Source organism: Liolophura sinensis, chromosome 6, assembly GCF_032854445.1.
Source record: "Liolophura sinensis isolate JHLJ2023 chromosome 6, CUHK_Ljap_v2, whole genome shotgun sequence".
In the NCBI taxonomy this organism is placed as follows: Eukaryota; Metazoa; Mollusca; class Polyplacophora; order Chitonida; family Chitonidae; genus Liolophura; species Liolophura sinensis.
The window spans coordinates 65768662-65783168 of record NC_088300.1 but is presented as its reverse complement, the minus strand read 5'-3'; the positions used below and the strand labels follow the sequence as shown (position 1 = coordinate 65783168).

Here is a 14507-nt window from a genome sequence, read left to right as displayed (position 1 = left end):
GTTCAGAAGTTACCTTAGGGTCTTCAGAGTAGGAGAGATGACCAGCTCTCTGTTTCACATACACTGTACCATTCCCTGCTAAGACCCGCCTGAGAACACAATAACAGAGGTATATGTAGTTATTTGACTGGCGACAAGACTACTTAGTCATGAATAATACGTTCATATTATCCACTCAATCTTACTACTGTCACATACACGTACAGCAATGGGTTGAAATATTGGGCACCAGCAACATACATTTACTGATACATTCGCATGTTACATATGCAAGCTATTTTCATTTACACGACAGCAGTGAGTTTTAGGAGTGGCTGAAACGAAGTGGTACCAGTATGAAATGTGGGCGGAGAACCGTACACATATTTACATTTAGGTAATCAAAACTATTCATGTAGTATACTTTACATGTACAGCATAGATACAGTCTGTTTAGAGTACTTCACTATGTGACTAACAATTTAACTACACAAACATGTATGTATGCAGACAGTTCACATACACTCAAATGTGACATGTTTGTTTGTTCAGTTTGGGTTTAACATCATTTTCCACATTATGTTGGCCACATCAAAATCCTGACTACATGCCAAAGACACCCAGCTTACAAAAAAAGAGCTTTATGTTGCAGGAATACCTCAATGTGGTGAAACTTTTCTCCCCACTGAAAACAACAGGCCAGTACCTGGGGCCTAAAATTTGCACCTGATAAAAACACAAGGGAAAGAATTTAGAATGAATATGTCTTAATGTTGTAAAAATATTTATTAGTAAATGAAGGAAAGCATCACTCAGTTGTAAGTTATCACAAGAAAAAATCTGTCACCATCAGATGCCTTCAGGTAAGATCTGAGAAAGACCAAGTTAATATTTATATATTTATTTGACTGGTGCTCTATGTCGTATACAGAGTTAAAAAGATCACTCAAAAACTGGAGTTATAAAAATTTATATCTGGACTTTTTTATTCTTTTTTTTTTCACAGATAAGACTGATACAGATTTTATAGATCAAATCAACTGATAAGAGTATTGCAATATGACTTCACACTAATGGCTTTTTACTTATATTTTGGCCTTTGAAGAATTCGCAGTTGAGAATTCTGCTCTTGAATTGCATTCTATGCATTCTTAAAAGCAAAGAAATGAAGACATCAAATTTGAAATACAATACCCAGAAAAAACTGATTTGACACTGTTGTGATTCAATATGGAGCATGAGACAGTGACTGCACTTACGTGTACATGTGATTCTGTGAAAGGGTAGGGCATCTGGAAAGACTTTAATTATGTTTCTGATGAAGAAAAGGCTTAAGCCTGTTCTTTTTTCCTGGAAGTGTTGTTGAAATTTGATTATATAGGCAAACGATATTTCATCGGAGTATACAAAGCTCTAATTGGGGTCCTCACCTCCTCTAAGAGATGCAATTCTGGTAGCAAACAGGGAGCTGTGGTTTTAAAGGAGATGTCTTTGTACCACTCTGTATCCTGTGATGACAAATGCATACTTTCCAAATCAAATGCAATATTCTTCTTCTCATAAACACCATAAAAATTAATTACCAGAAAAATCATACATTTAATTCCTGTAGTAACACAGAAAAAATGAATCAAACAAAATAGAGTGAACAAGGCTGGTAATTTCTGATTTTCAAATGGAAAATGATCTCCTGATGAAATTTTTGGAATTAACAGAATTTTAATTAGTATTGTTGCAAGCACATATATTTTGCTTCATGAATACAGATTTTAAAGAAATCAAGTGACACTGACACGAAAACAAAAAAATCCATCAAAATCCCAATAAAAGAACATTAGAGCAGGTATATGGAAGTGTCTGTCTGGGTACACTGAACAAACATATTTATACTGATGGCCTCAGATTGAAATCATTACCAGCTTACTTTGAACTTAATGTGAAGTGGTACATAGCAGGGTAGTCCACTGTCTACATCCTTGGGTAGTATCAATCTGGGTTCAGCTGACAGCACGTACAGGTGACGGAACGCCTGCAGGTGATACCTGGTGAAAAATCAGGTCAGCAAAAATGTTACTTTTCTACCTTGAAAACACCATGGACTACAGCCTCAGGTACATGGAGAGGGACTTTTTCCACAGTAAACACAAACTGTAATTTATGCAGCAAATGTAAAAATAATCCTTCCATCAGCAGAATTTAATCAACTTAAATTTAACTTTCACGGTGTTACAGCTGTTTTACTCTTTTTACTTTTGTTCAATGATCAACCCTTGAAGAATTGCTCAAATAAACCTCCTTGTACTTTATGGCTCAAAACTGTAAAATTTCTCTGAGCATACTACTTATCACTCAACCAACCAAATTTTCTTCAATGTTTTGTACTTTTGAGGATTTTGGTTTAGAAAGAGACAACTAGTCTTGCACAAGGCTGCAGAACTGACCTGTTATCGTTGCTATGTAGAGGAAACTTTGGGAAGAACGCACAGATCATGGGAGCAATTGCCTCAGGCCGGGTGCTTAGTGTGTACCTGAAATGGAGGGGTGATTGCTGAGCAAAGAACATAGGTCAGTATGGCTGATGGGTAATTTATGATTATCTCTCAAAGCTGTTGCTGTCAGTTTTGGCTGACCCATCACAAGCAGATTATGAAGAACATGAACCACATTATCATAAATGACCTTAAATAAAGGCAAAAATTTTGTTTATTATTTTACAGCAACTGAAGCAAAATAGTCTTCATGGTCTTTCAAAGACCTAAAGCTTTTCCCCTTTAGCAGTTTCACACGCCGATCAGTTTAGGTACAAACGTCAATTATTAACTATCAACATCAACATCAACATTATTTTTTTGTACAATGTAGCTTATTAATTGATCCATTTACAACAAATCAAAGGTAAAATATGACATTTCAAGCTGAAAAATTAAATACTTTTAAGGGCATTAAAAAAAACAACTCTTATTAAAGGACTTTTAAGTCTTGAAAACCTTGTAACTAAATTAAAGTACTTGAAATTCAAAGACCTGTTCCAGGTGTATCTTTACATGCACAGAAGGATGAGTAAAGCATTTAACACTCTGTCTAAAGCTGCAAAAAATTGGTATACAGTCACCATATACATCATAAGTTGTTCCTCACCTTCCCCCACCCAGGAAGAGCAGACCCACAGACATACTAATTGCCATGTGGAAGCCATACATGGTGTACTTGTACATGGGCCCCACACGCTTCCTCAACATGCGACACACCCTCAACAGGTCCAGGTTACCGGATCCTGCCATCACCTGACAACAACAATGCTACACATAATGCTATCCTGCAATGAAAAATACTGTATTTGCCCTAAAGATTTACCCCCAAAAAGAGCATTTTTATAGGCAAATTAAGGTCATAAAACATTACTTCTGGAGTGAGTGAGTGAGTGCTTGGGGTTTAACGTCGTACTCAACAATTTTTCGGTCAAATGATGACGAAGGGATTCTTAGAGTGCATGTAATGTGCCTCCCTGTTGCAGGACGGATTTCCACTGCTCTTTTATCTAGTGCTGCTTCACTGAGACGCCTTACCGAATGCAAGTGAGCCACCCAGTCTGAGCCATTATACTGATACGGGTCAACCGGTTGTTACACTTTCCCCTTAATGCTAACGCGAAGCGAGGAAGTTACAACTTCCTCTTTTAAAGTCTTAGGTGTGACTCAACCCAGGATTGACCCTAGCATTACTTTTGGAGCTGAAACTTACATTTTGCTGGTAAGATCATCCTACATTTCAAAAAAGCACACATGTATTAAAGATCGACAGAACTCTCAGAATCAGACAAAATGAGTAACTACGTCATGGACATCTAGTCCTCTAAAGGATCATTTGGATGAAGTGATTGGTCTTGACCAATGAGATTGCATATTAGAACCAAGCTCAGACAAGTTCAGCATGACCTTAAAGTCAAGAGGTTTGTCACATCAAAGGACAGTGTTTTACTATAGTCACTGGTTTCCCTGATCCTTTGGACTAAACGCTGACAAATTTTTGAATACAGTAATGTGTTAAGCACAGCTCAAAAAAAAAAAAAGAAATAAAATAACATTAATGACTTTAACCCTGTTAGCTATTAGAGGATATACACTTGCTTGTCAACATATTTGCACAAGAAGTTCACTGACCAAGTCTTCTCATCAAGGCCCACACAAACAGTGAAAGCAGGTTGAATCCACAAAATTCATAATCCAAGGATCAATAGATTAACTTCTATCTATGACATTTCATTGTGGACTGCAATTTGTGTTGCCATTTTGTGCAATGAGGGTTTTGATTTATTTATTTATTTGATTGGTGTTTTACGCCGTACTCAAGAACATTTCACTTAAACTATTAAAATCGGCCACATTATGGTGAGAGAAAATGGAGGTTTTGAGAATTCAGATGCACTTATGTACTATTTGAATTTTTATAAGAGGACATTTAATTATCTGCAAATATATTCCATCTATACCCAACATTCTGTCAATGTACTGACCATGGAAGCAGAGAGCAGTATGACCACAATGCACTTCTCCACTGTTGTCTTGTCCGCCTGATCGCTCAGGGAGGGATTCTGCTGTACCAACAGGACTTTGTTCAAATATTCACGCTGAAACATGAGAAACGTAAAGTCAATCTTTAATAAGACACACATACAATTCAAATTTCATAATGATTTGTTTAAACCAGGAAGTCTTAGCACGGGTCAAACACAATGCTTTATTCAGACTCCACTGTGCACACACAAGACATAACACATAAACACGACCACAAGTATAACCACGAAATTAGGATATCCCCAATGGAAATCATGAAATCAGTTAAAGTTCATTTTGGGCAATAGCTTACCCTTAAGCAGAGGAAATATTAATTTAAATTGGTAAAAAAATCAAGTTAATGTTATACGTACTGATTTTTTATCAACTTAGTACAGCAGTATGATTAACTGGTTACAAATTCCATCACAATTCTGGGTAACTTACTGTACTTTAATTGGTCAGGTACTCACAAGAGTAGAGAAGGCTGCCATATTACAGGACCCAGCAAACTTGAGCCCCATCGCCATACAAGCGCCGGACGTGATGTAACTGAATGCCTGACTGAAATACACAAATGACGTAGTAAATGTCACGTCAGTGTGCATATATAAAACGTGAATCTACAACAAGCAGATTGCTTGTCAAATATTGCATTAAGACTATCCTATATAGATCATATATATCTCTTCTGAAGTGAATTTTGAGAGATTAAGACTATATTAACTATGGTCCGCAGCCATTTGCTTTTTATTAAGATTTTAGTACTACATTTAAGGCAAACTCAACTTTAAATGCACTTTTGACTCACCAGCTTCTCCATTCTTATTCATCCATATGGCCATAATTATTTGTGAATACAGAATTAAAGTACATGTAGTTGAAGAATGTATATATTGACAAGCCCATATAGCTTTTCATACATGCAGAAATCCACCATGTCCAACACATATCATTACAACCAGCTATCCTATTAATCAATGTCTGAACACATATGGAAGAATAAACTTCAATTTGTACACAAGTATATTAGAGAAACTAAAGAGCATTTTCAAACTTTGTATGAAACCATTTTATATGTGGGCCTTGAAAATCATATCCCACCAGACATTCTGTTTACATTTCTGCATGTGATTCTTAAAGAGAATGTTTTGTAGCATAAAATTTTTGCAGCCAATCACTCTGCCCAAAGTTGAATTCTAAACATAGCAGACGTTGGTTTGAGTTCGCAGATTCAAAAGTCTGAACAGCTGGATTACTGTGGAAAGATGGTTTACCAATGCTGGATTTCACACATTACATTTCCGCCGTTTTAAGGAATCGGTGGATAGAAAAATTAAGGTAGAGTTTGAACTGTTTTGTTTTTTTCAGTGAAATTGTCCACGTAGAAGGTAAGAGCGAAGATGGGCGTTACAGTAGGGACGTCCAGCTTAGCTTTGGGCTAGAGAAAAATCAATACTGATGATTTTGTCTTGCTATGAGGGCATAAATCTCCAGAAATGGTTAATCTGGTTGGCTGAGATATGTTAAAGGACACCTAAGACCAGTTGAACAAACCTCATTGTTTCAAAGTCAATCTCCACATCAGAATCCTCTGGGACCTCCGTCTTCCTGAATGCATACTTCTTGACAATCTGGAGGAAATAAAATATAGGGAATCACCAGTGTATATGGAATGTTTCTCCACAATCTAATACACCCAATATACAAATTTTATTCATTTATTTCACTGCTGTTTCACTGACATATTCACTGATGTCTTCCTTGTACAAGCTTAATCTTCAACCCTGTCCAAGAGATTGTGGATTGTTAAAATAGCCAGGACAACTCGACACTCTAATATTGGAATGTAGGCTCTTTATAAGTACTGTGAGCCTTACAGCATAACTGTGTTCAAACCTTTCTGAGGACTAACTTATGCCAGGGAGGCCAATAAAAATTTACATCATGAAGTGGACTACCTGTACATCATCTCTGGAAAATGAAAAACTTGCCTCAAGAAGTTTCTTATCAAACAAATGTGACTAAAACTGATATGTACCTCCAAAGGGTGACTACCTTACCTTCAGATGGTGAGTAACTTATTAACAGAGGGTGAGAAATTTACTGCCAGAGGGTGACTAACATATCTCCAGAAAGTGACTCACTCACCTCTTTATTTTGACTAACTTGCCTGCAGAAGGCGACTAACTTAACCCCAGCAGTTGGTAAGTTGCCCCCGGAAGGTGACCGACTTTCCACAGAAATGTGACTACTTTACCTCTGTAATGCACATTAACTTTTGTCAGGACCAACATCATGCTGTGTGAATGTGATTTATTTTTCTGACCCTTGAGAAAGCAAACATGAGCTCCGTGGGAACTAGCTTACTTCTTGTAATGTGATTAAGTTTTTTCCTTCACTCACAATTCGACTAATTTACTTTCGGAATGTGACTATCTTACCTCTGGAATGTGACTGCGTATCCACTCTGATGATGGCTGAATGCTGTCCCACATCACCAAGCCTCGACTTAAAGCCTATAAGAAGAATTACCTAAGATACATCGACATGCAGGTCAAACTCTTCTACTTTTTAACAGGAATAGAAAGAACAGAAATATTCCTTCATGTGTGTGCATCTTGTTGGACACAGTCTAACCGCCCAGTTTACAGGTTGATGGACAGTGTAACCAAGCCTTGAAGACAACAACAAACTGCAACTACATTGTAAGTGAAAGGATAGACTTCACTGTACACGACCTATCCAATACTTAGGCTTAACGAAAAAGTCTAACTGCATATCGACTTTTCTACATCCTCACAGTACCTCGCTTCACTTCGAAATGGAGAGCCAAAAACAGATAACAGACTTTACTTGTTCGCTTGATTGTTGCACCATGCTTTTATGATGGATTTATTTATTTGATTGGGGTTTTACACTGTACTTGAGAATATTTCACTTGTATGGCTGCGGTCAGCATTATGATGGGAGGAAACTGTTTGGAGCCTGACGAAAACCCACACCCATCTGCAGGTTGCAGCCAGACCTTCCCACATACGGCCAGAGAGGAAGCCAGCATCAGCTGGACTTGAACTCACAGCGACCGCATTGGTGAGAGGCTCCTGGGTCATTGCACTGCCCTGGCACGCTAAGCCCCTCAGTCACAGATTAAAAAGCAGATGACAAAAAGACTCACCCTTAACATAAGGAAGTCAGGCCTTACTTGGTCAAGCATAAACTGGGTGTCAGGGGCAGATAACCACTGAGCTACAGCACTGTATAACAAAAAAAAAAAGATACCTTCACAGTAAAACAAAACACTGAGTAAGCCTGTAGTTTAATCCACTTGCAGTGCCACCTTTCTGGCTATATTTATTTTCAAATAGCCATCTTTTTGACAATATCACAAGCGGTTCCTTGTATATTAAAAAAATAAGAAACAATTTGAAATTAGAGACCCAAAATTCACCTGAATACATAACATTGTATTTGTCACTATATATCTCATTGTTCACAATTAAACCCAATGAGGTCACAGAATCAGGTAACATTCCAGGATTGAATGTTTAAAGGGTTCAAGCACTTATATAAAGCCAATTAATGTTTAACCACAGGAAAAGCCTGTACTCTTTTGACATCTTGGCACCTATAATTTCTAACACTGACCTGTTACCAGTGTTGAAGAAGACCATGCCCAGAGCTAAGGTTGCCCCCGGCGATGTCACATCAACATTTACCATATCTCCCTCCTGAAAGAAAAATAGGATTCCATAACGTTCCATTGTGGTATTGTACATTTTTATATACCTTATCATAAACTTTGACAAATATTACTGGCATTTAATCACATACTTACACAAGTAAATCGGTTACGCTAGTTGGCTCTATAGGTGTCGGAAACCAGAGCGCGCAGTGTAAAGCACAGACCTTTGGCAAGTTACTGACAAACTTTTCCAACATGTGACGTACAGATTAAAAAAAAATATACATGTACATGCAGATATAATTATTTCTGTATAGCTAGGAGCTACAAATACGCTGCATGAAATAAAAATGTAACAACTTGAATAAATAAGAATTTCCTCCCTGTTATGTCATTCCCAGCTTCTACGCCAATGAAAGAGTCAGTACATTTAATTATGCCTGAACGGTTGAGTGTGCCACACAATTAGGGTCTATGTGACTGTCATAATAATGCTAATGTTCACGTACCTTGATTTGGTAACTTGGAGACTTGTATCTATCTTTATTTGTCCCTGTCTGTGAAATAAATCAAAAGCAAGACAATAACACATCTACTAAAATTAATCGACATAACTAAGAAATGTGTTGCAAATAGCAATAACAATGTACATACTGGCGTTGTTGATGTCTGTAAGTGCTTCAATTTGTATAGTGCCTAGTGTATCTAAACAGAGCCATCATATAAAGCACTGACATTTAAATTTGTCACACACAACATTATAAGGGATTTATACACAGCTTATCACGCATTCATAGTGGCTGATAAGTACTGATCATTTTGGTCGGACTAGGATTCTGTCCTCAGTGATATGTACTGCCCGAGTCATCAGTGATAACATGTCTGGTTTTAAAGTGCATTCAACCTAATTCTTCTAGCATTTTGAACACTCTAGAAATTCAGACCCTCTCAAAAATCCTCACCCTAACACTGAGGTATGTTGTATAACCCAGCTCACACACATCAAAGTCAAACATTCCTGTTTACTTTTGAGTGCAAATTGAAGTTTAGATAAATTTACTAGCCTGTTAGCTAAAATAAAAAAATGGAATTTCAAAGCATGGACCCTACAGGAAGCAGTGTGTTCTATATACAGGCTGGGATGCCAAACGATACTCTGAATGATTACAACCTTCTGTTAGTGAATGGCCTTCTCAAAATGACTTTTGTTAAATATAGTATAGCAAGTCATGCAAGTTGCCACATGACACTGAGATTTTTGTCGAGGGCAAGCAGGAAATTTTTTTTGCTTTATGAGAAAAATGATCGGGTCCATTGTTTTCTAATGCACTCACCAGGGGTCGCTTGTGTCCACCAATCATAAAATGACAGAGTTGGTCTGCCATGCTCAGGTCAGACAGTCCAATTGCTTCACTTCCTTTCTGGAAAAATGAACAGGTGAGCCTTTCTGTAACAGTTGTCAATCAGTGCGATCCAGGAAAAAACAGTGCATTTATCACAGGTGAAATTCTCTACTGTTAAAAGATGGTCAATAAGATGCATTCATAAAAACTGGAAAATCATATAAAAAAAGCACAAGTGACTCAAGAATAAGGCTGCAAAAACAGCACAAGAGCATGGAACTAGGCACAATTTTCACTAAGGCTACTAATGTAAGAAATGTAAACTTCCAACGAATACAAGACTGCACTAATCACCGTCTACATATTGTCATCCGCTTACTGTCTCTTAAAAGCCCAACAAACAATGAGAGCGGAGGGATATCAGACATTCAATGCCTAAGATCGGGACTGATCCCACACCATATGTAGGGATTGAAAGACAGGCAAATTACCAACACTACCGCAGATGTAGAAAGTTTCGCACATCATCTTTGTAAACTTTGCAGATCTAGTATCTTGTAAAACTCTACAAATGCATTAACCTTCCAAAATCATCTTTGTAAAACTCATTATCTGTAACATTATCTGTAAACTTCCTCTGGCGAAGTAAATTTCCTACTTCATCTATTTACAGCTACAATGCAGAGCTTAACAATACATCAACAGGCAGAAATATCTGAAAGCCTTTAACATGCACACTGCCCTCTTCAATAGACTTACCCCAAACATAACCAATCCCAGGGCGAGTCCAGAAGCCAGGGAGTAAGATTCTCTGTCTGTACAGTTCTCCATTTCTGGGCCTGGGGGGCGGCCTGTAGAGGGACAGAGACATGTGAGAAATTAGATTCACAACCTGTGATGATACATGTACTTGTTCATGTATATCTTGTTCTAAAGTTTCACAACCATTAATCTGACAGACTTCACACTTGACAGGTGTCTTACTGAAGACCCAAGGTGTATATGGTTCAGTGTTGAGTATTCAAAAAGTTGTGTATTCCATTTGCAAATTAGGCAATGATGATGTCATAAACAGGCACTGCACGTTTGAAGTTACATGTAAGTAAGGTACCTTTATAATGTCCTGCCTAAGGGGTGAATAACATTTAATAAACATAACATTTGAGACTTACCTGTGGAACTTATTTTTATACTTGATCAAATTCTGATAACATTTTGCTTTAACTGTTAAAGAAGGAATACATCTACATGCTTGTATGTCCTTCATTTTCTACACAACATTATTGTGCTTGAAGGTGATCGGATACGTGGGTGGAAAAAACCTGAACGCAGGATAAAAGGACATCACAGCAAATGAAAACCTCATGAAAATAAAGCTGTAGCCTAGCCAGCAAGAATTAGAATCAGAGGCCTAACATGACAGGGTGACAAGATTTCAAGCAAAATACAGCCTGTGATTTCCAGCAAAATGAAGCCTTCATACCACTGAGCCATTGATGGTCAAGTGCAAATCAACAACACTAACTGAAACACAACCTCAGATTGATTGACACCAAAATAACATACCAATCTCTGATAGAAGAACTTCCGCCATGTGCCTGTGTGCCGTCCCCTGGTACACAAGCCCCACCCCAAGGATAGCGGCCACCTGCACATTATGGGGCACATTGAGCTCTGTAGACGTAGGGGGTAGGAGGGCAGACAAGTGGACACTCAGCCACCTGGTGACACTGTTATCCATTGTACCACGCCTGGAGACAGACAGGGAGAACAGATAAATTCACTTATGTTTTTTAATGTTGTTTGACGCCGTACTTAAGAACTTTGCAGGAAAGGTGGTCATGCCAAAGTACCAGGAATAAACTAGACCTTCAGTCCTTCTGATTTATGGCTATAGCCGAACCTGCAAGAGCTGGATATGAACACTCAACTTCATTGGTCAGAGACCTGGGACTTACACCTAGATGAATGGTAACATTACACCACACTTACACCACACTTACACCACATGAGCCAACACAGGCCCTGGATGAATGTTAACATCATGCTTACACCACACTTACACCACATGAGCTAACACAGGCCCTGGATGAATGTTAACGTCACACTTACACCACACTTACACCACATGAGCCAACACAGGCCCTGGATGAATGTTAATGCCACACTTACACCACATGAGCCAACACAGGCCCTGGATGAATGTTAACATCACACTTACACCACACTTACACCACATGAGCCAACACAGGCCCTGGATGAATGTTAACACCACACTTACACCATGAGCCAACACAGGCCCTGGATGAATGTTAACGTCACGCTTACACCACACTTACACCACATGAGCCAACACAGGCCCTGGATGAATGTTAATGCCACACTTACACCACACTTACACCACATGAGCCAACACAGGCCCTTGATGAATGTTAACACCACACTTACACCACATGAGCCAACACAGGCCCTGGATGAATGTTAACATCACGCTTACACCATACTTACACCACATGAGCCAACACAGGCCCTGGATGAATGTTAACGTCACACTTACACCACACTTACACCACATGAGCCAACACAGGCCCTTGATGAATGTTAACATCACACTTACACCACACTTACAACACATGAGCCAACACAGGCACTTGATGAATGTTAATGCCACACTTACACCATACTTACACCACATGAGCCAACACAGGCCCTTGATGAATGTTAACGCCACACTTACACCACATGAGCCAACACAGGCCCTTGATGAATGTTAACGTCACGCTTACACCACACTTACACCACATGAACCAACACAGGCCCTGGATAAATGTTAACGTCACGCTTACACCACACTTACACCACATGAGCCAACACAGGCCCTTGATGAATGTTAACATCACACTTACACCACACTTACACCACATGAGCCAACACAGGCACTTGATGAATGTTAATGCCACACTTACACCACACTTACACCACATGAGCCAACACAGGCACTTGATGAATGTTAATGCCACACTTACACCACACTTACACCACATGAGCCAACACAGGCCCTGGATGAATGTTAACGCCACACTTACACCACATGAGCCAACACAGGCACTTGATGAATGTTAACATCTCACTTACACCACACTTACACCACATGAGCCAACACGTGCCCTTGATGAATGTTAACATCACACTTACACCACACTTACACCACATGAGCCAACACAGGCCCTTGATGAATGTTAACGCCACACTTACACCATACTAACACCACATGAGCCAACACAGGCCCTGGATGAATGTTAACATCACACTTACACCACACTTACACCACATGAGCCAACACAGGCACTTGATGAATGTTAACATCACACTTACACCACACTTACACCACACTTACCAACACAGGCCCTGGATGAATGTTAACGTCACGCTTACACCACACTTACACCACATGAGCCAACACAGGCACTTGATGAATGTTAATGCCACACTTACACCACACTTACACCACACTTACACCACATGAGCCAACACAGGCCCTTGATGAATGTTAACGCCACACTTACACCACACTTACCAACACAGGCCCTTGATGAATGTTAACGCCACACTTACACCATACTTACACCACATGAGCCAACACAGGCCCTGGATGAATGTTAACATCACACTTACACCACACTTACACCACATGAGCCAACACAGGCCCTGGATGAATGTTAACGTCACGCTTACACCACACTTACACCACATGAGCCAACACAGGCCCTTGATGAATGTTAACGCCACACTTACACCACATGAGCCAACACAGGCCCTGGATGAATGTTAACGTCACGCTTACACCACACTTACACCACATGAACCAACACAGGCCCTGGATAAATGTTAACGTCACGCTTACACCACACTTACACCACATGAGCCAACACAGGCCCTTGATGAATGTTAACATCACACTTACACCACACTTACACCACATGAGCCAACACAGGCACTTGATGAATGTTAATGCCACACTTACACCACACTTACACCACATGAGCCAACACAGGCCCTGGATGAATGTTAACGCCACACTTACACCACATGAGCCAACACAGGCACTTGATGAATGTTAACATCACACTTACACCACACTTACACCACATGAGCCAACACAGGCCCTTGATGAATGTTAACGCCACACTTACACCACACTTACCAACACAGGCCCTTGATGAATGTTAACGCCACACTTACACCATACTTACACCACATGAGCCAACAAAGGCCCTGGATGAATGTTAACATCACACTTACACCACACTTACACCACATGAGCCAACACAGGCCCTGGATGAATGTTAACGTCACGCTTACACCACACTTACACCACATGAGCCAACACAGGCCCTGGATGAATGTTAATGCCACACTTACACCACACCACATGAGCCAACACAGGCCCTTGATGAATGTTAACACCACACTTACACCACATGAGCCAACACAGGCCCTGGATGAATGTTAACATCACACTTACACCATACTTACACCACTTGAGCCAACACAGGCCCTGGATGAATGTTAACATCACACTTACACCACATGAGCCAACACAGGCCCTTGATGAATGTTAACGCCACACTTACACCATACTTACACCACATGAGCCAACACAGGCCCTGGATGAATGTTAACATCACACTTACACCACACTTACACCACATGAGCCAACACAGGCACTTGATGAATGTTAACATCACGCTTACACCACACTTACACCACATGAGCCAACACATGCCCTTGATGAATGTTAACATCACACTTACACCACATGAGCCAACACAGGCACTTGATGAATGATAAGATTACACCACACGCCCATCAACTGCACATACTGTATTACTTTCCCACTTTCCTATACATAACCATGTAACATACAACAAACGTGAAATATCATGA

General features: G+C 39.6%; 1 protein-coding gene across 1 annotated transcript in view; it reads right to left on the bottom strand.

Moving 5' to 3' along the window:
- LOC135466817 (anaphase-promoting complex subunit 1-like) overlaps positions 1-14507 on the bottom strand; it is a 48231-nt gene that overhangs the window by 6508 nt on the left and 27216 nt on the right. The window contains exons 33-48 of the mRNA XM_064744521.1: positions 11127-11311; positions 10320-10411; positions 9552-9638; positions 8727-8774; positions 8181-8263; positions 7711-7789; positions 6977-7051; positions 6090-6166; positions 5006-5096; positions 4493-4606; positions 3118-3263; positions 2421-2507; positions 1904-2021; positions 1410-1487; positions 638-705; positions 14-89 (exon numbers count right to left, since the gene is read on the bottom strand). Of these exons, the coding sequence (XP_064600591.1) occupies positions 14-89; positions 638-705; positions 1410-1487; positions 1904-2021; positions 2421-2507; positions 3118-3263; positions 4493-4606; positions 5006-5096; positions 6090-6166; positions 6977-7051; positions 7711-7789; positions 8181-8263; positions 8727-8774; positions 9552-9638; positions 10320-10411; positions 11127-11311 (1504 nt within the window). The remainder of the gene's footprint in view (positions 1-13; positions 90-637; positions 706-1409; positions 1488-1903; positions 2022-2420; positions 2508-3117; positions 3264-4492; positions 4607-5005; positions 5097-6089; positions 6167-6976; positions 7052-7710; positions 7790-8180; positions 8264-8726; positions 8775-9551; positions 9639-10319; positions 10412-11126; positions 11312-14507) is intronic.